A 21,961-nucleotide genomic window follows, 5' to 3' on the forward strand; every position below is an offset into this window, starting at 1 on the left:
CCACTAGACACGGAGATGACTCATACCTCGTACCCAAGCAGCTGAGCAGCTGTACAGCTTTGCCAAGGGAATCCTCATGCGTACTCCGCTGGACATCACTCACTCCTCTTGCCACTTCAGTCTCCTGAAGTGACCTAATGCCTGTTCAGTTTGAGTTCTATTCATTGTTATCCTTGTTCATTAAATCACTCCTACCTTGTGGAAAATATATTTTTAACTCAGTGGATTTTCTCAAAGCTGTGTTCTTTGAATGTGTGAATTATCCCTAGTGATGTCTGGGACCTATGGGGACTCATGACCTCTAAGGCTACTAAGGTAAAAGTTTACCCAGCACTAACTGATAAAAATATACTTTAAATCTGAGACATAGGTGAAAACATACTGAGCCTACACATTGATGAGTGTATAAGGTGTGTTGGATATTGTCAGGGTGATAATGTGAACAAAATCCATTCTTTCTTCTTTTTATATACTTGCAGGTAAACTTTATTATTTCTGAGGTATAGCTGATTTCAGCTATACAACATAGTCATTCAAAATCTTTATAGATTATACTTAAATTTATTATAAAATATTGGCTATATTCCCTGTGCTGTACAATATATCCTCATAGCTTATTTATTTTATACATAGTAGTTTGTACCTCTTAATCTCCTACCCCTATCTTGCCCTTCTTCCCTCTCCACTCTGGTAACCACTAGTTTATTTTCTCTATCTGTGTCTGTTTCTGTTTTGTTATATTCATTCATTTTATTTTTTAGATTCCACATGTAAGTGATAACAGAGTATTTGTCTTTCTCTGTCTGAGTTATTTCACGTAGCATAATACCCTCCAGGTCCATCCATGTTGTTGCAGATGGCAAGTTTACATTCTTTTTTATGGCTGAGTGATATTCCATTGTACATATATACCACATCTTCTTTATCCACTCATCTCTTGATGGGCGCTTAGGTTGCTTTCATATCTTGGCAACTGTAAATAATGCTTCTATGAACATTGGGTGCATGTACCTTTTCAAATTAGTGCTTTTGGGTTTTTTTTTTCAGATATATACCCAGGACTGGAATTGCTGGATCATATGACAGTTCTATTTTTAGTTTTTTGAGAAACCTCCATACTGTTTTCCACTGTGGCTGCACCAATATACATTCCCACCAACAGCATACGAAAGGGTTCCCCTTTTTCCACAGCCTTGCCAACATTTGTTATTTGTATTCTTTTTGATGATAGCTATTCTGACAGGTGTGAGGTGATACCTCATTGTGGTTTTGATTTTCATTTTTCTGATGATTAGCAGTGTCAAACATCTTTTCATGTGACTGTTGGCCATCTGTATGTCTTCTTTGGAAAACTTTCTATTCATGTCTTCTGCCCATTCTTTGACCAGGCTGTTTGTCTTTTGATATTAAGTTGTATGAGCTGTTTATACATTTTAGATATTACCCCCTTAGTACTTGCAAATAGTTATATCATTTGCAAGTATTTCCTCCCCTTCAGTAGGTTGTGTTTTCATTTTGTCAATGGTTTCTTTTGCTGTACAAAAGCTTTTAAGTTTAAGTAGGTCCCATTTGTTTACTTTTTATTTTGTTTCCTTTGCCTTAGGAGACAGATCCAAAACAATATTGCTCTGATTTATATCAAAGCGTGTTCTGCCTATGTTTTCTTCTGGGAATTTTATGATTTCCAGTCTTACATTTAGGTCTTCAATCCATTTGGATTGGTATATGGTATGAGAAATGTTCTAATTTCATTTTTTTACATGTAGCTGTCCAGTTTTCCCAGCACCACTTATTGAAGAGACTGTCTTTTCTCCATTGTATATTCTTACCTCCTTTGTCCTAGATTAATTGACCATAAGTGCATAGGTTTACTTCTGGGCTCTCTATTCTGTTCTGTTGATCTGTGTGTGTGTGTCTTTGTGCCCGTACTGTTTTGATTACTGTAGCTTTGTAGTATAATCTGAAGTCAGGGAGTATGATTCCTCCAGCTCTGTTCTTCTTTCTCAAGATTGTTTTGGCTATTCAGGTCTTTTGTGTTTTTATACAAATTTTTAAATTATTTGTTCTAGTTCTGTGCAAAATGCCATTGGTATTTTGATAGGGGTTGCATTGAATCTGTAGATTGCCTTGGGTAGTATGGTCATTTTAACAATATTAATTCTTCCAGTCCAACAACATGTTTTTCTTTCCATTTGTTTGCTTCATTTTCAGTTTCTTTCATCAATGTCTTACAGTTTCCCAAGTACAGGACTTTTACCTCCTTAAGTAGGTTTATTCCTAGGTGTTTTATTCTTTTTGATGGAATGGTAAACAGGATTGTTTCCTTAATCTCTTTCTGATGGTCCATTCGTTTTTTTTAAAAACACATATTTATTGGAGCATAATTGCTTCACAATGCCGTGTTAGTTTCTGTTGTACAACAAAGTGAATCAGCCATATGCATACATAGTTCATTGTTAATGTATAGAAAGGCAACAATTTTCTATATATTAATTTTGTATCCTGCAGCTTTTCTGAATTCACTGATGAGCTCTGGTAGTTTTCTGGTGGTGGTTTTAGTATTTTCTATGTATAGTATCATGTCATCTGCAAACAGTGACAGTTTTACTTACATGTTTCCAATTGAGATGCCTTTTATTTCTTTTACTTGCCTGATTGTTGTGGCTAGGACTTGCAATACTATGTGAATAAAAGTAGCGAGAATGGGCATCTTTGTCTTGTTTCTGATCTTAGAGGAAATGCTTTCAGCTTTTCACCATGAGTATGATGTTAACTATGGGTTTGTCATATGTGATCTTTATTATGTTGAGTTATATTCCCTCTGTGCCCACTTTCTGGAGTGTTTTTATTATAAATGGATGTTGAATTTGGTCAAAGCTTTTTCTGCATCTATTGAGATGATCATATGATTTTTATTCTTCAGTTTGTTAATATAGTATATCACATTGATCAATTTGCAGACATCAAAAAATCCTTGCATCCCTAGGATAAATCCCACTTGATCATGGTGTATGGTCCTCTTAATGTATTGTTGGATTCTGTTTGCTAATATTTCGTGAGGATTTTTGTGTCTATGTTTATCAGTGATATTAGCTGTAATTTTGTGAGGTTTTTTTGTGATATCTTGTCTGGTTTTGGTATCAGTGTGATGCTGGCCTTCTAGAATGAGTTTGAAAGTGTTCCTTCCTCTGCAGTTTTTTGGAATAGTTTGAGAAGGATAGGTGTTAACTCTTCTCTAAATGTTTGGTAGAATTCACCTGTGAAGCCATCTGGTCCTTTACTTTTGTTTGTTGGGAGTTTTTAAATTACTGATTCAATTTCATTACTGGTAATTGGTCTATTCAGATTTTCTACTTCTTCCTAGTTTAGTGTGGGGAGATTGTACATTTCTAAGAATTTGTCCATTTCTTCTACATTGTCCATTTTATTGGCATGTAGTTGTTTGTAGTCTCTTAAGATCCTTGGTATTTCTGTGGTGTTGGTTGTAACTTCTCCTTTTCATTTCTGATTTTATTGACTTGGGCCCTCTCCCTTTTTTTCTTGATAAGTCTGACTAAAGGTTTATCAGTTTTATCTTTTCAAAGAACCAGATTTTAGTTTCATTGACTTTTTCTATTTTTTAGTCTCTGTGTCATTTATTTCTGCTCTAATCCTTATGATTTCTTTCCATCTACAAACTTTAGGTTTTGTTTGTTCTTCTTTCTCTAGTTTCTTTAGGTGTAAGATTAGGTCATTTATTTGAGATTTTTTCTTGTTTCCTGAGGTAAGCTTGTGTCACTATAAACTTCCCTGTTACAACTGCTTTTGCTGCATCCCATAGATTTTGGATCATCATGATTTTGTTTTCATGTGTCTCTAGGTATTTTTTTTTTCTTCTTTGCTTTCTTCAGTGAACTGTTGGTTGTTTAGTAGCATATTGTTTAGCCTCCACGTGTTTGTGAGGATGTTTTGCAGTTTTTTTTTCTTGTAGTTGATTTCTAGTCACATAGTGTTGTGGTTGGAAAAGATGCTTGATATGATTTTAGTCTTCTTAAATTTATTGAGATTTGTTTTGTTGTCTAGTATGTGATCTATCCTGGAAAATGTTCCATGTGCACTTGAAAAGAATGTATATTCTGCTATTTTTGGATGAATGTTCAAAATCCACTGTTGTTAACTGTTAGTTGTTTGGAGAAATGACAGGTGGCATTCAGTGGCCTCACCGCTCTTTCTCCCTGGCAAGTGAGGAGGGTTTAGCATACTGAGTAGGCCAGGTCTGTTCCATTAACATTACCAAGCTTTGTTTAGTCATAGGATTGAGCTAAAAGTCTGCTTAACCATTCTGTATTCCTTAGGCCTTCCTCGCTCTGTTCAGTAACAAGCATTTCCTGAGCACTCAGGATGTGCTAGACAGCATGCCAAAAGTATATATTATCATATATATTATCTCCTTTACCCCTCCCAACTTAAAAATCTGGAGATACTCATTTAACAGATGCACAAACTCAGGCTCAGAGGATTTAAGAATTTTGCTTAAGAGCTGGGACTTAAGAGCTTTTTCTTAGTATTGTCAGGCACTATATGAAGAGCTAGAGAATAAAAATTAATATTATACAGATCCTTCTTCAAGGAGCCTATAGTTTAATGGAAACGGACACATTAATACATAATTTCCTTTAAGTGGGATAAGTGCCTTGACAGAAATATGAGCACAGACTTTATGGGATCCTAGAGGAGGGTCATTACTTGAGCTTAGCAGTTATAGGAAGGCATCCTGGAGGAAGGGATGTCCAAGTTAAGACTTGCTGGTTTAACATAGTGAACCTAGCTTCTTGGAGTATACTATTAGACTGCTCTAGAACTAGGTCCGGAGGACGCAAAGACCCTTGGACTCAGAACATTTCTGGCAGGTGTTTGCCAGTCTACCTCAGTCCAGCCCATTTGTATGTACATATTTCTAAGCTCTGACCTTTTGGGCTGATAAACAATAACTAAGTTCAAAAACAAACCAAGAAAAACAAAAAAACTTTGATGTATAGACCTAAAATGCAGTTAATCTAACCAGCTGTGTATCTGATTTCTAGAAAAGTACCATTTTACTTTTATGACTTAATTTTATTAATGCAACATTAATTTTTTAAAGTTATAAAGTAGCAGGTGCTGGATTAATATTTGTTGAATAAGTGAACATATGAGAGAATTAATGATACATATCAGGGATCAGCAATTTTTTCTGTAAAGGGCCAGATAATACATATTTCAGGCTTTGTGAGCATATGGTCTCTGTCAAAACTACTCCATCCTGTTGTAGCATAAAAGCAGCCATAGATGTTAAGTAAATGAATGGGTATCACTGTGTTCTAGTAAAACTTTATTTACAAAAAAGATGGCAGCCCAGATTTGGCTGTGGGCTAGTTTGCCAGTACATAATGTACAACAATCAGTACTTTACTGGAGTTACAATTTGCAGGAGAAAGGTGTATTTGCTTCTTATAAAATATATGATTTTGAAGTTCTGTGTTTAATTATGTGCAGGTAACATACCGGGGGAAGGAACTTTTAAAGTATATTTCTGAGGAATTACCCTTGCCTCCAGACCCAAACTTGGTACCTCAGCAACATCAACCTTGTCTTCCAGGTATGTGCAGACCAACACCTGTTTCTTAGTTGTGGGGAAAACACACCCACATCTGCTGATAAGACATTGCACTTGTCTTTTTTTTTTTTCCATTCAGGTTAAATTCACATGATATTCAAAGAAACATTTTAAAGTGAACAATTCAGTGGCATTTAGTACATTGACAGTGTTTTACAACCACCAGCTCTGTGTAGTTCCAAAACAGTTTCATCACCCCAAAAAGGAACCCATACCCATTCAGCAGTTACTTCCCATTCAGCAGTTACTTCCCATTCCCCACTCTCTCCAGTCCCTGGGAACTACCAGTCTGCTTCCTGTCTGCATGGATTTGCCTAGTCTGAATATTATATAAATGGAATCCTTCAATATATGACCTTTTGTGTATGGCACCTTTCACTTAGCATAATGCTTTTAAGGATTATCTACATTGTAATAGTACTTCATTCCTTTTTATGGCTTCCATTACATATATATATATAAACCACAGTTTACTTATTTATTCATCCTTTGACGGACATTTGGGTTTCCACTTTCTGGCTGTTGGACATAGTGCTGCTATTAACAGTGTATACATATATTTGTTTGGATACCTGTTTTCAGTTCTTTTGGGTGTATACTGAGGAGTGGAATTGCTATATTAGTTATTATATGTTTAACTTTTGAGGGAACAGCCATTACTGTTTTCCACAGCAACTGAATCATTTTACATTCCTATCAGCAATGTACAAGGGTTCCAGTTTCCCCACATCTCCACCAAAACTTGTTATTTTCTGTTTGTTTGTTTACAGCACTCCGTTTAAACACCGTTTAACTTAAATTCTAGAAGAATGACACCTTCTCTCACAATTCCTTTCTCTGAATCTGTGATGTGCTTACTTTAGGTAGATTTTTTTTAAGTGTCATGTAAAAGGGAAAAATGGTATTTTTTTCCTTCCTGCAGGCGTGATTTGGTTAGTTTTCCATATTTTCTAAAAATAGATCCTAGATATTAGAATTAAGTCTTTGCTTGTTAGGGTACACTAATAAACCTTCAGAAAACTGAAGAGAATGTGGTCTTCACCAGTCAGCAGCCGATTTTGAAGTTATTGGAAAGGGCGGTACACATTTATGAAAAGCAGACATAGTTATGTCACCCTTCTCTGTTGCAGTGCACCCTCTTTTTCCCCCAGTTACCCTGTCTTAGACCAGTTGGGGACAATATATGAGGACAGGGGGTACAAAACAAAAAATGATAATTCTGTGACAACCAGAGTCAAGAACCAAACAGGATTACTATCACAAGCCTCTAACCAGGGGTTTCCCAGGGTTACTCCTTTCCTTACAACAAATCCCAATAGTTCAAAGTACTTTCCTAAGTTTATACTGAATTCACTCTAACCTTTGTCTCAAAAACTGGCTTCAGAATAAGATGCATTTTCCCCTGTTTTCTAAGGATAGCCTCAAAAGTATTTTTCATCATTTTGGGGAAACACATAAAATAAAACAATTGTGGGGAAGTTAAAGAGCTTATGAAACTGGAAGGAGTTGTAGTAATTCATGGTCTTTGGTTCCTTACCTGATCTAATCTTAGAGATAGGCCAAGGAACCTGAGTTTTTAGGAGTGATTCTTATGCAGCCAGCCTGACTGTTGACTTTGAATGACTAGTAGTATCTGATTTCTTATGCAGGTAATAATTTGAAAATTCTTAATATTCAGCCCTTCACTTTGATTCCAAAGCACACCCACTTTTGTGCTTGTACACTCAAGCCCTCTGTCTCTCTGTCTCTCTTGTCCTTCTCGTCTCTCTGTCTCGTGCACGTGCGCACACACACACTTGAAGGAAAGTCAAGCAAACCCTTTCTCCTAGTTTCTATCCTTAAGAGTCAAAGCAGAAATATAGGTTCTTCCTCATATCAGAAAGCATATCTGCTCCTCAGATTTTCTAGCTCCAGGCACGTATTTCCAGCCCCAGCCATGCGTCTTCTTCCTCAGAGGGCTCACAGTTCCTCTGCTAAATGAGCATGAAATAAAAAATGGGTTCTGAATTGCTGCTTCTGTTGTCTGCAGTATAAACAGTTTCTTGTTACTAATTTCTGTCCAGAAATCCTGAATTTTCTTTCCTTTAGATATTTCCGAAAATGTTAGTGCTAATTTGAGAACTGTGGAGGCGCCAGTATGCCAACCAGCATCTTGCTACCTTGATCTGGACCTAGGAATCTATAGACAGGTCCCTGCAGGCATCCGTAGGCTGCTGTTGAAGTTTTGTTTGAGCATCTTTGATTTAGGATTCTTTTGTACCTGGTTTTGTGGTACCTGACAGAAATCCAAAGACCTGGTAAGTTAGAAAAATGTAAAGTCTCTAACTTTATTACAAGCAAAGCATTCTGGAGAGAATCTTTTCCCCTCTTCTGCATATCAAAATGTGGTAATGGAAGTTGTGGCTCTGACATCATAGAGACCATAAAGTCTAAAGGAAAAACATGTCCACATGGATTTAATTAGCCTACTTCAGATCATGAACATATCTGTTCTCTTATGCTTTTTGATGATCACACTCTTCAGAATACTGTTTTTTGGAAATAGTGGACTAGGAAGAGATATTTACATTTCCCATAACTGGGATGACCATGTATCCCCATTTGACTGGGGCAGTCCCTAATCCAGCAAAATTATTAGTACCACTCCCTTTCACTTTCAGACATGCCTTGTTTAGATGACCTAGTACAGGAACCAAGCAAATAACTGTTGGAAAAAATGAAATTTGGACAAGGTGAAAAAAAGAGAAAGAGAGAAACTTTCAGTTTTATTTAAGTTTTTAACTGTAGTTTCTAGCATACTACTGTGTAAATAGATGGTTAAATCTTATGTATATCACTCTATATTATAAATAATTGCTGGTTACCTAATCTTAACCCCCGATAGACTGAGAAGATCTTTGAGTTCAGAGAGATTTTTGTGGGCTCTTGCTTCCTATTATATTCCCAATGCCTGGCATATAGTAGCTTCCAAGTAAAATGTTCATTGAATAAATGAATGAGTGAATGGAAACATGAACATGATCCAAAGGACTGCTTATTTTAAAACTGAATTAACTTACAGTTGACGGTCCTCATAGGTGGACATTCCTAGATCTCACAGGCTATAACAGAATTTGTGGTGAAGAATTCAACAAATGGTAAATGGGATTTTGGTTAGTTAATACTATCTCCTTTATCTGAATTAATCTCCCTTATCTGAATTTTCTGTCTAACTGTGAGGTATAAGAGTGATGGCCCTTCAGGCTTAATTTCCAAAATATACAAACAGCTCATACAACTCAACAACAAAAAAACAAACAACCCAATCAAAAAATGGGCAGAGACCTAAATAGACATTTCACCAAAGAAGACATACTGATGGCCAATAGGCACATGAAAAGATGCTCAACGTCGCTAATTATTAGAGAAATGCAAATCAAAACCACAATGAAGTATCACCTCACACCTGTCAGAATGACCATCATTAAAAAGTTTACAAATAACAAATGCTGGAGAGGTGTGGGAAAAAGGGAACCCTCCTACACTGTTGGTGAGAATGTAAATTGGTGCAGCCACTATGGAGAACAGTATGGAGATTCCTTAAAAAACTAAAAATAGAGTTGCCATATGATCCAGCAATCCCACTCCTGGGCATACATCTGGACAAAGCTATAATCCGAAAAGATACATGCACCCCTATGTTCACAGCAGCACTATTTACAATAGCCAAGACATGGAAGCAACCTAAATGTCCATCGGCAACAGATAAATGGATAAAGAAGATGTAGTATATATACACAATTACTACTCAGCCATAAAAAAGAATGAAATAATGCCATTTGCGGCAACATGAATCGACCTAGAGATTATCATACTAAGTGAAGTAAGTCAGAAAGAGAAAGACATGTGCCACCTGATATCACTTATATGTAGAATCTAAAATATGACACAGATGAACTTATTTGTGAAACAGAAACAGACAGGGAACAAACTTATGGTTACCAAAGGGGAAAGGGGGTGGTGGGGGAGGGATGAATTAGGAGTTTGGGACTAGCAGATACAAACTGCTATATGTAAAATAGATAAACAACAAGGTCCTACTGTATAGCATGGGGAACTATATTCAGTATCCTTTAATAAACCATAATGGAAAAGAAGATGATAAAGAATATATATATGTATAACTGAATCACTTTGCTGTATACCAGAAACTAACACAACATTGTAAATCAACTATACTTCAAAAAAAAAGAAAAAAGAATGATGGCCCTCCACATTTTTCTCAACCAGAAATTTCAAAGAGAACTATTTCTCCTTTCCCCTCATCCAGTTTACTTCTACATATCATTTTGGATTCATGGTGTCAAGAAAATCATGAGTCATGAAGATAAGTGATAAAATGACTTGCTTCAGTAAGTCAGAGATAATGGAAGAGCTTTTTATTTATTTGAGTTCTACACAAAAACTAGTTAACTTGGCAACTTGAGGCAATGTATTGATAGACTCCAGGATGTTAAAATGTGGTATAGGGCTTCCCTGGTGGCGCAGTGGTTGAGAGTCCGCCTGCCGATGCAGGGGACACGGGTTCGTGCCCCGGTCTGGGAGGATCCCACATGCCGCGGAGCGGCTGGGCCCGTGAGCCATGGCCGCTGAGCCTGCGCGTCCGGAGCCTGTCCTCCGCAACGGGAGAGGCCACAACAGTGAGAGGCCCGCGTAACGCATAAAAAAAAAAAAAAAAAAAAAAAAAATGTGGTATATTAACACATTCGAGGATATATGTTGTTTCTAATGAAAGATTGTAAACATACCAATGCTAATCTTTAAAAATGAAGTTCTGTTCATGAAATGTTGATGAAATCCCTGAAGTATCTGTCTCTAAAGTCCTTTATAAGCTTTAAAATGGAGTGAGTCTATGATGCATTTTCCCTTAAAATTTCACAGCTTCGTCCCAAGCCTCTCTCCCCTTTGCCTACTTGGCTGTAGTTCCTCCTTTGTGTTATTGAGGGAATCTTCATCAATATTTCAGTATATATTGGAATGGGAAAAATGAACATTCCGAAAACTTCTATTACATAATGTGAACATTATGTATAAAAATATTGACATATTTTTCACAAAGTTCTTTAGAAAAACATTCTGTTAATATAGATCACATTTCATTATTTACCTGGAAAGCCAGTTTTATATATTTATGTCCCCTGTCACCATAGTACCAAGACACTCAAAACACATGAAGCTGAATGTATTCATCTAAGCAAAGCAAACAAACAAAAAAGAGTATCTCCTGAGGCCTTTCTTTTCCCAGGCTATCATTTAATGCACACTGATTATATAATTTATAATTTTCTCTCAGGAAGATCTAACATCACTTGTTCATTTGAAATAGAATATGCTTTTTCAGGAAAAAAATAGACTTTTTTTGTTTTTAATGAAAACGGTCTTTGACCTACTTATAATCTGTTGTGAATAAATGACTTTAAAGAAAGAGTTTTCTTCATTTCAGTGCTGTTATTGTGCTTCATTTCTCTGTAAAAGTATATGTAATAGAACACAAACATTCACAGGTGCTTCTGTTTTATGTAGTTAAGAACTTCTTAAACAGCCAAGGAAGATGGGTGCCTGATAACAGAGCACGGGGTGTTTATTTCAGCTCCTGTTTAAACTCCTGATCCTTTTTCATTATTTTAATCGTATTTTTTTTCATCCTGGTATTTTATATCTACTGATAGGGGAGGAAAGAGAAGAAAACAAATTACCTGTTGAGCATTTGCCATGTGCCAGACCCCCTGCCAGATTATTTTACATACATTAGGACATTTAGGAGCTTCTTTTTAGTAGAACTCCAAGGTTCACGTCTGTACGACAGAGACACAGAAAACCTGAACACTTTACATATAAAATCAAGTATCTCAAATCCAATTCAGCTTAAAGAACCACCTATTAATTTCAATTTTCCCCTGAACAATGAGGGCCTAAATAGTTTTAAACTTCTAAGTATAATAATCAAGCCTGTTTCTTGATTCCAGTACAGTTCCACAGATGGCTTTTGATATTATCCGTGTAAATCTGTGCAAAATTATTAATTTAGTTTTAGATATCCAATCATGTAATACTCTATCACCATATTTATCCTTTAGGATCCTTCATTTATCAGAAGACACTGAACTTTATCTTTTTTTCTTTGGCTGCATCTTCGTTGCTGTGCATGGGCTTTCTCTAGTTGCAGCGAGCGGGGGCTACTCTTCATTGCGTTGCGCGGGCTTCTATTGCAGTGGCTTCTCTTGTTGCGGAGCATGGGCTCTAGGCACGCAGGCTTCAGTAGTTGTGGTGTGTGGGCTCAGTAGTTGAGGCTCGTGGGCTCTAGAGCACAGGCTCAATAGTTGTGGCACATGGGCTTAGTTGCTCTGTGGCATGTGGGATCTTCCCGGACCAGGGCTTGAACCCATGTCTCCTGCATTGGCAGGTGGATTCTTAACCACTGCGCCACCAGGAAAGTCCCTGAACTTTGTATTTAAATAGCCATAGTAGAATTTTTCCCCCATCATAACTAGAGCAGATGTAGTTTTACAATTCATTAAAATTATTCATAATCATTTTGCCTTCGATTGGAATTATATTTCTGGTTCAGGATGAGAATGTATACATAAGTATGTTCATTTTCATTTGTAACTAGAGCAAGTGATGTTTCATTCCATAATCGTAATGAAGTTTAGAATGCTTAGTTTGTAAGCACAAGTTCTGGAAGTCTGAGTTCAATAATTTTCAAGTTAGAAGTGAACCTAATAGATCAGCTAGTCTTGAACCTGTTTTACAGATGATGAAACTGAGAACCAGAGGAGTAAGATGGGTTAGGGATGTGTCAGAAGTGAACCATCAGTTAAAATAATGAATCTGATTATTTTTGCTTTTGATATATTAAGGGAATTTTTTTCAAAAACAGAGGAAAAGAAACAAAATTGAGTTATTTGTAGTGAGGTGGATGGACCTAGAGACTGTCATACAGAGTGAAGTAAGTCAGAAAGAGAAAAACAAATACCGTATGCTAACACATATGTATGGAATCTAAAAAAAAAAATGGTTCCGAAGAACCTAGGGGCAGGACAGGAATAAAGACGCAGACGTAAGGAATGGACTTGAGGACACAGGGAAGGGGAAGGGGAAGCTGGGGCGAAGTGAGAGAGTGGCATGGACATATATACACTACCAAATGTAAAATAGATAGCTAGTGGGAAGCAGCTGCATAGCACAGGGAGATCAGCCTGGTGCTTTGTTTCCACCTAGAGGGGTGGGATAGGGAGGGTGGGAGGGAGGAATAAGCAAGAGGGAGGAGATATGGGGATATATGTATACTGATTCACTTTGTTATACAGCAGAAACTAACACACCATTTTAAAGCAATTATGCTCCAATAAAGATGTTTAAAAAAAATTCATCAGCCTTACATAATTGTGTATTATCATATGTAGTATTTGTATTGTGTATTGTTTTTTAAGTGTCAATGTTCATTTGGATTTATCTACATATTTACTACTTTATTTGCTCTCCATTCTATTTCACTTCTCAAACTTTCCATCTAGGACAAGTTTCCTTCCTGTGTTATATCCTTTAGAATTTCCTTCATTCATAAACCCTCTCTACTTTGTCTAAAAATTATTTTATCTCACATTATTTATTGCATTTTTCAGTGGTCATTGAAATCTGGTATAAAAGACGTTTTCATGACATACATTAAAGGTTCTCTTTTACTGTAAAAAAAAAAAAAAACCCAAGAAAACAGAGGAAAAAGAACAGTAAATGTTAAATTATTTTTAACCTAACTAGTATGTCATTTTGAAGTGCCAGTTTTGGGCACTGAATAACATGAATAGTTGCATGAGCCATTCTTTTGACTACTAAAGAATCTATCAATTCAGTTTAAGCAGACTTGTGCAGAATATCTAAAGTCTGGTGATATTACTTGAGGGAGATTTATTTCTCCCTACCTTGTCCATAAGCAGAATGGTTCCTTAGTTCCTTTGCTGTGCATTTCCTGTTGGGGCTTAGGGACAAGAAAAGACAAATGTCCGATTAAATGGCCATCTTCGTAGTTGTACTGGGCTGCTAAATGTGCTACTGTTTAGAAATTTTATTTATAGATCTCAGAGGGCACTGACTTTGCCTAGGGAATCTACCTCAAGTAAAAGTGAAAATTAAAGGGAGAAGGGCTCCTACCTTCTAATGGGGTGAATTGGTGGTTTTCACAGTTCTGATGGAAAAATTCTTTGTCACAAAGCTACAAGTAGATGTCCTCAGTTATCATTGCAAAGAAGATGGTAATTATTTGACCAAATAACAGATTAAGTTACTATCTCTCAGGGTTCTAATTTCTCTTTACCTCATTCACAAAAATTCTTTCAGTGACAGAACTTCTTTTTTAAATCCTCCTATTCCTCTTTGTTTCTTTGAGGCTCCAGAGCCACAGGTGTCTGGCCCCTTAAGCAGAACTGAACTTCCGAGCACTTGTCCACTTAATCCTCCCCACAGTGAGGACTGGGAAAAATGAATAGTTGATATTGTCAGACTGCTTAAGACTGTGCGTGTGTTTGCTCCTGGTATTACAGTGCCGTACCTGTTGGTTCATGTTGCTGCAGATCACAACAGCTTAGTTTTTCTAAGATCTTTCCATGGAACAGTAACAATTTACTAATGGACCCAAAGTAAAATCATTTCCTATAAAGTATATTAAATGTAAACGTTTTACATCCAATATCTGAATCTTGCTGCTTCATTCCCTCTTAGCCACCTACCTCCAACATGACTGTCAGGGCTAGAGTGGAAGCAAAACTCCAGTGTTTGGGAGCTTCCCATTTGGAAACAGGTCTTTTAAGTGTGTGCTTCCTGCAGTCCCTTTATTTGTTGCTATGCTAACTGGCTGAAAGCTTGGTGGGAGTAGTAAGCATTGTAGTAAGAGTATAGACTGCATTGGTGAGGAAACTTTAGTTCACTGTTCTTTTATATTTAAGTGCCTGTATTTTGTGCAACCTATTAAGTTCCTATTAAGTAACAGTTTATTGAGTACTATAAATGAATTATTAAATAAAAAAAATCTAAATCTCAGTTTCCTAACTACTTGGATTCTTTCCCTTTCTTGTCTCACATGGTTGTACAAGGATTAAAGTATTGAAAAGTGATGGACAAATGTGTGATATGACTATTAGAGCACAGAAACAAACTATAGAAGGATATGATATACCCTAGGTTGTTAGCGTTGGTTACCTGGGTAGCAGGGGAGTTGGGGCAGGGAGAGGATTGCAGGAAAACCATACCTTCGGGCCAAATTTAGAGTATATACAACAAAGTAAAACACTGAAAATAGTTCTAAAAGCCCTGAAATCAGGAGACATGCAGAGTGAGCCCAGACTAGGGCCCACAGAAGAGAATCTCAGTTCTAGAACTGTGTTCTCAGCCGCTATAGTAACAGGTTATTACTTATTTCTCAGAAGATTGATAATACAAACCACAATATATTTTTACTTATTTTAAGTAGCTGTAGTACACTGCATGTATGTTTAATTTTTTATGAAAAGAAAAAGCAAAGCGTTTTTAAAATATTACATACTGGCATTGATGCTTTCAGGTATGCTTTCCATATGTAGACATGGAGAAAAGGTTTACTCAACTTCAAAAAAGGAAGAAAAGCTAGTGAAGTTCTTTGTCTTTAACTTTCCTGAACGTTATTTGCCTGGAATGATTCAAATAATTTTGAAACTTGTACTATTATGTAATAAGATAACGTAGCAATTGTATAGTTACTTAACACAATTCAAACTGGGATCATAAATTTGAAATCAGTTTGCTGTATTCTTACATTTTCTTATATGAGGATTACCCTGTTTAGCTCAGTTTTCTGTATGAATGTGTTTCTTGTTTTGTTGCCCACCCCATCCCAATATTACTGGGAATTGTGGATAACAACAAAGAAATCTGGAAGCTAGAAGTTGTGGTCAGCCAAAGGTGTCATATCCTGGTATCATGGGCTGGAATGAAGCGGGTGGGAATGCAGTGGCAGATGGAGTTCAGAGATATCTGTTGCGGAAGAGGTGGTAGAGGAGAAAGAAAAGGCAGCAGAAGATGAGAGGTAAAGGAGATGAGAACAGGTGTTTTGTAAGGAATGGTCTTTGTTTCTTCCAGTCTGATCATTATGGAAAAGAGGCTATTCTGTGAGAAACTGGGGGATGGTCTCAATACTGAGTTTTGTGGTGTGATATGTATGTTCCCAGAATTTCATGTCCATGGGCTTACCCAGGAAGTGGCACCTTCTGTTACCACAGAGCCACTTGCAGTTTTCCTAAAGTCCTGCATATTACAGGAAAGTCAGGAGTGTATTATGCTGACAGTGAAATTAAGTGGATCTGGGGGTGGCATTTTGGCTGCCATGATCTCTGTTCCTTTGAAAGAGAAGCCATGTGAATAGCCACTAGACAGAATATCAACCAAATAACTTATGTGGATATATCATGGCTAACCTGTTGAGAAAGTTATAAATCAAGGCCATCACACCCTACTGACTTTAGTGATAAAGTCAGCCCTGCTTAAAAAAAAGAAGGTGGGCCTAAAATGGTCCCTTTATCTTAATTTATTACAGCACGTAAGGGAGAGAGAGAGCCAGATCAACTCCAAGCAAAGCTAGTTTAGAGTGCAAAGCCGTATTGAATAACACTTTACAATTTTACAGAAAACTTTCACATAGGTGTTATTTTCTCATTTGACAAAGGTGAATGATGGGAATGGTAAGACAAAATGAAAAAAAGGTTTAACACTAGCATTACTTTATTGAAAACTCCAAACTCCACTTCTGTGGGTTAATAGGTTAACAGATGTCCATCTGAAAATGCTGTTTTTCAAACACTTTTGTTATGTCATCTCAGCATCCCAAGTTTGGGCCACTCTGTTTCCAGCATGTCAATTGGGAAGATGGGCAGGTTGCTTCCTGTGGAGCTACTGCTTATCATTCTGCACTTTTGTTTGTGACCTTCTCTATGTGAGCCCTATGGTGATAATTTCTGGTTACAAACAAGATGAAGCTATTCAGGTGCTCTTGGCCATCTCTTACAAGTGCCCACGTTTGGGTCTGTGACTTTTAAGGCAAGGCCCATTCACTGGAAAGAGAATAGGGTTTTTGTGCATACAGGCCCATCCTTGCTCTGATGAAACTAAGCTAATATTAGCAAAATTAATTTAAATTAATATTTAAAGCCTTATTTCCATGGGCTTTTCCTGAAGGATGAATGCTCTCCACTCCCAACTTTTGTGAGGTACCTTGCTTCAGATAGTCTATAAAACAAACCTGCTAATGAGGGGATTATTTTGTTTACATATGGACCATGTGTAAAACAGTTTAAATTCTTTGGGTTGTAAGTAACAGTTTAAAACCCAAATCAGACTGGCTTACACCCCCCATAAAAAGGAATTTTATTGACTCATGTACATGAAAGACCAGGAGTAGGTTCTTCAGGCTTAAGCCAGTGTTCACAGAGCATGACTGAGCACCCAGTTTTTCTTGCTTTCCATTTCTCAGCTCCATGGTAGCAGCCTCTCCTCTCATCATCCCAGAGCTACATGCTTCCAGATTCAAGTCCAGAGGGAAAGAATTTGGATGTGACTCTTTCCCAGAAGGCGAAACAAAGATCTCATTGCATGTAACTTCACTCCGAATGGGTCGTGTTCTTACCCTGAATCAATGCCTGTTCACTGATTGGCCCAGATCTAAACAAATCAGGAGATGAATGTTGGAAGGAAGAGATATTGAATTATATCCCCTGAACTGAGCAAGAACTTTCAGACCAAAAAACTAAGCAGGCAACTCCATAAAGGGTAATTGTGAAGTTTATTGTGGGTAACTTACATAGGGGTAGGAAGGATCAGGAAGAGATGATCCAGAAGCATTCATAGCCCGACTCTGCCTCTGAAAAGGGTAAGGAGGATTTAAAGGGACCAAAGCTAAAAATAGAATCTGACTACTTGGGAGAAGTGTGGTTGGTCTACACTGACAGGAACCCCTGTTTTTCCTCCCTGCCCTTCCCTGAGGGGTCTCATGACTGTTAACTACCTGCGTCAGCAAAAGGCATACTTCCAGTTTTCATATCAGTTGAAGACAAGGATAAGCTGATAGAGAACTATTAACTATCTGCGTCAGCAAAGGCATTCTTCCAGTTTTCATATCAGATGAAGACAAAGGTAAAAGCTGGCTTGGGTGCATTCCTTGTGAGTAGGCTAAAGTACAGTCATGCAGAAAGGGAAGGGATAGGACTGCAGACCTAAGATGGAGCTGACAAAATGGAGTCAGTGTGGTTCAGCCACACAGTTGAGAACAATTCCACCAGAAGCACATGGACCAAGTGTGGGGAAAGGGATGGTCCTCCAGAGGCAAATTAGGGTGGGATCACCATTAGAAGGATAAATGGGTACTTTATCAGGAGCGCCAGATATCCATGCAGATGTGTAACTATGTAAACATTTGTACTGCTTAGAATTATGAACAAAGCACTTGGACTATACATACGTCTATCTGAAACTGTCTGGCTGAGGTCACACAGATAGCATGTTGGTGCTAACCTTGGAATAAGATTCAACTAGTTGAATGATGTATAGCTCATATAGCCAGTCTCCAAGAAAGGAATCTCTGAGACTGTCAGGGAGCTTAAAGAAGCCAGTTTTAGTATCATTGGCTCTTAAACTGGCAGAGCTAAAAGGGACCCTGCTGATCATCAACTCTCTCACCTCTCAGAGGAGATGGAAATCTAGATAAGCCATATAACTTGCTTGAGATCACAACCAAGTTTGTGTGACCTAGAAAATTGATCATCCATCTTCCAGCCTAACACTCTTTTTAGTAATAACTACCTGCTATAATAATAGCAGCTACTATTTATTGAGTGGTTGCTCTGTATTAGGCAGTAGACAGGCATTTCACATGCAGTATCTCATTTAATCTTTACAACTGTTTTATTCTCAATTTATTGGAAATTGAGGCACAGAGGGGCTTTGTATAACTACCTTCAGAAGCTTCAGTTATCCATTTTTTGCCTTGGTGTTTTAGACTGCAAACAGGCTTCTTTCTTCCAAGATAGGTCAGTGCTGATTTACAGCTCTATCTTGGGTATAGAAAATGGAGTGAGTGAAGAATGACCTGGTCAGAAAACCTGTTATATGTGCTCGTAGACTTGACTAGGGTCTAGGGTTCGTAATAAGTAAATTTAAATCTTATTTTTTACCTTTTTAAAAATTTATTATTTTTTAACATCTTTATTAGAGTATAATTGCTCTACGATGGGATGTTTGTTTCTACTCTATAACAAAGTGAATCAGCCATACATATACATATATCCCCATATCTCCTCCCTCTTGCGTCTCGCTCCCACCCTCCCTATCCCACCCCTCTAGGTGGTCACAAAGCACCGAGCTGATCTCCCTGTGCTATGCGGCTGCTTCCCACTAGCTATCTGTTTTACATTTGGTAGTGTATATATGTCCATGCCACTCTCTCACTTCTTCCCAGCTCACCCTTCCCCCTCCCCGTGTCCTCAAGTCCATTCTCTACATCTGCGTCTTTATTCCTGTCCTGCCTCTAGGTTCTTCATAACCTTTTTTTTTTCAGATTCCATATATATATGTTAACATACAGTATTTGTTTTTCTCGTTCTGACTTACTTCACTCTGTGTGACAGACTCTAGGTCCATCCACCTCACTACAAATAACTCAATTTCATTTCTTTTTATGGCTGAGTAATATTCCATTATGTGTATATGTGCCACATCTTCTTTATCCATTCATCTGTCAGTGGACACTTAGGTTGCTTCCATGTCCTGGCTATTGTAAATAGAGCTGCAATGAACATTGTGGTACATGACTCTTTTTGAATTATGGTTTTCTCAGGGTATATGCCCAGTAGTGGGATTGCTGGGTTGTATAGTAGTTCTATCTTTAGTTTTTTAAGGAACCTCCATACTGTTCTCCATAATGACTGTATCAATTTACATTCCCACCAACAGTGTAAGAGGGTTCCCTTTTCTCCACACCCTCTCCAGCATTTATTGTTTGTAGATTTTTTGATAATGGCCATTCTGACCAGTGTGAGGTGATACCTCATTGTAATTTTGATTTGCATTTCTCTAATGATTAGTGATGTTGAGCATCCTTTCACGTGTTTGTTGGCAATCTGTATATCTTCTTTGGAGAAATATCTATTTAGGTCTTCTGCCCATTTTTGGATTGGGTTGTTTGTTTGTTGATATTGAGCTGCATGAGCTGCTTGTAAATATTGGAGATTAATCTTTTGTCAGTTCCTTCGTTTGCAAATATTTTCTCCCGTTCTGAGGGTTGCCTTTTCATCTTTTTTATGGTTTCCTTTGCTGTGCAAAAGCTTTTAAGTTTCATTAGGTCCCATTTGTTTATTTCCGTTTTTATTTCCATTTCTCTAGGAGGTGGGTCAAAAAGGATCTTGCTGTGATTTATGTCATAGAGTGTTCTGCCTATGTTTTCCTCTAAGTTTGATAGTGTCTGGCCTTACATTTAGGTCTTTAATCCATTTTGAGTTTATTTTTGTGTATGGTGTTAGGGAGTGTTCTAATTTCATTCTTTTACATGTAGCTCTCCAGTTTTCCCAGCACCACTTACTGAAGAGGCTGTCTTTTCTCCACTGTATATTCTTGCCTCGTTTATCAAAAATAAGGTGACCATACGTGCATGGGTTTGTCTCTGGGTTTTCTATCCTGTTCCATTGCTCTATATTTCTGTTTTTGTGCCAGTACCATACTGTCTTGATTACTGTAACTGTGTAGTATAGTCTGAAGTCGGGGAGCCTGATTCCTCCAGCCCCATTTTTCTTTCTCAAGATTGCTCTGGCTGTTCGGGGTCTTTTGTGTTTCCATACAAAGTGTGAAATTTTTTGTTCTAATTCTGTGAAAAATGCCATTGGTAGTTTGAAAGGGATTGCATTGAATCTGTAGATTGCTTTGGGTAGTATAGTCATTTTCACAGTGTTGATTCTTCCAATCCAAGAACATGGTATATCTCTCCATCTCTTTGTATCATCTTTAAATCTTATTTTTTAAAAGACAGTTTTTAATTTGTTGACTCTTCTTTAAACAGGAACTTCCAAAGGGTCAATGAAAAGCATCCCACATTATCTTCAAATAAATGAAATACTGTTAATCAGCGATCAAGAATTTCTCCCATGCCATATAATGGATGAGCATTGGAAGTTCTATGTGGAATGTGAGGAGCTAACATTCTAAAGCCTTGTTTTCTTAATAATTTATTAGGTATTTGTTCATATTATTAACCAATGTTCATATTTTGTCGTGTGTGGGCTGGTGGGCCTGTTTAATACACACTTTATGAGTTACTACTTAAGATGTGTTTACTGTTTTAAGAAAAAATATAACTCTTCCACTATTGTAGTAAGATTAATCGTTTTTTGCGATTAAAATAAAGACATTTTTGACATAAACAATATTGACTCTCTGGCTTTCTTTTTACTAAAATAAACTTCAAACAAATCTTTAAATCAACACCTCTACCTTTGCATAAATAACAGTTGTTCCTTATGGGAAGTAAGAATACAAATAGGAGTGACTATTGGTCCTGAAAAGTCCCTGGTAAAGTAAATCTACTTAAAAAAAAGAACTTAAAGTCCTACTACCTTCCCCCATTTATTTTAGAATTTATGTTGAAATGAAAATGTTAAATTATGAAAGAGGTTTGTCTTAAGTTTCACAAAATTTAGTGTAGATAGAATTGTAGCTGTGCTAAGTCTGAGAACAAAAAATGAATCAAGTGTTGATTCGGGAGCTGATTATTTTAAATAGGATATATTTCATCTTTAACGTTTGCTACACTGTCATGAAGATTTTTTTTAAAAGAGCTATATTCAAGAGCTTTATAAGTTTTTATAAGCTTTCTTTATACGGGTCTTTCTTAATCCTTTGATAGCCATCTTATTCTTATCTGTCATTACCCCAGGCTCGCAAATATGCTTTTTAACTCTGTGGCCTAATTCTGTCACTTCTCTCTCATTTGAGTAGACAGGTCAAAATTGCAATAAAAATTACCCTAGCAAGTGCTGGAACTTTGGCGGGGGCGGGGATGGGGAGGAGCGATATGGTGTTGCTTTTTGATATTTTCTTATTTTAAATGTACAGAATCTTAAATATCTTTAGAATACACAAGAAACTTGTCAACAGTTGCTTGTGGAGAGAAGAATTATGGGACTGGGGAACTAAGGGGAAAGGAAGACTTTTAACTACATGCACCCTTTGGCAACTTTGAAATTGGTACTCTGTGTTTATTCTTTGTATTCAGATAAA

At 37.2% G+C, this 21,961-nt stretch overlaps 1 protein-coding gene across 1 annotated transcript in view; it reads left to right on the plus strand.

Moving 5' to 3' along the window:
- ANKRD31 (ankyrin repeat domain 31) overlaps positions 1–21,100 on the plus strand; it is a 130,625-nt gene extending 109,525 nt beyond the window's left edge. Inside the window, exons 24-25 of the mRNA XM_032625092.1 lie at positions 5,515–5,617; positions 20,745–21,100. Of these exons, the coding sequence (XP_032480983.1) occupies positions 5,515–5,617; positions 20,745–20,890 (249 nt within the window). The 3' untranslated portion in view covers positions 20,891–21,100. The remainder of the gene's footprint in view (positions 1–5,514; positions 5,618–20,744) is intronic.
- Positions 21,101–21,961: the final 861 nt, after the last annotated feature.

The sequence above is a fragment of the Phocoena sinus genome, chromosome 3 (genome assembly GCF_008692025.1).
Source record: "Phocoena sinus isolate mPhoSin1 chromosome 3, mPhoSin1.pri, whole genome shotgun sequence".
Taxonomy (NCBI): domain Eukaryota; kingdom Metazoa; phylum Chordata; class Mammalia; order Artiodactyla; family Phocoenidae; genus Phocoena; species Phocoena sinus.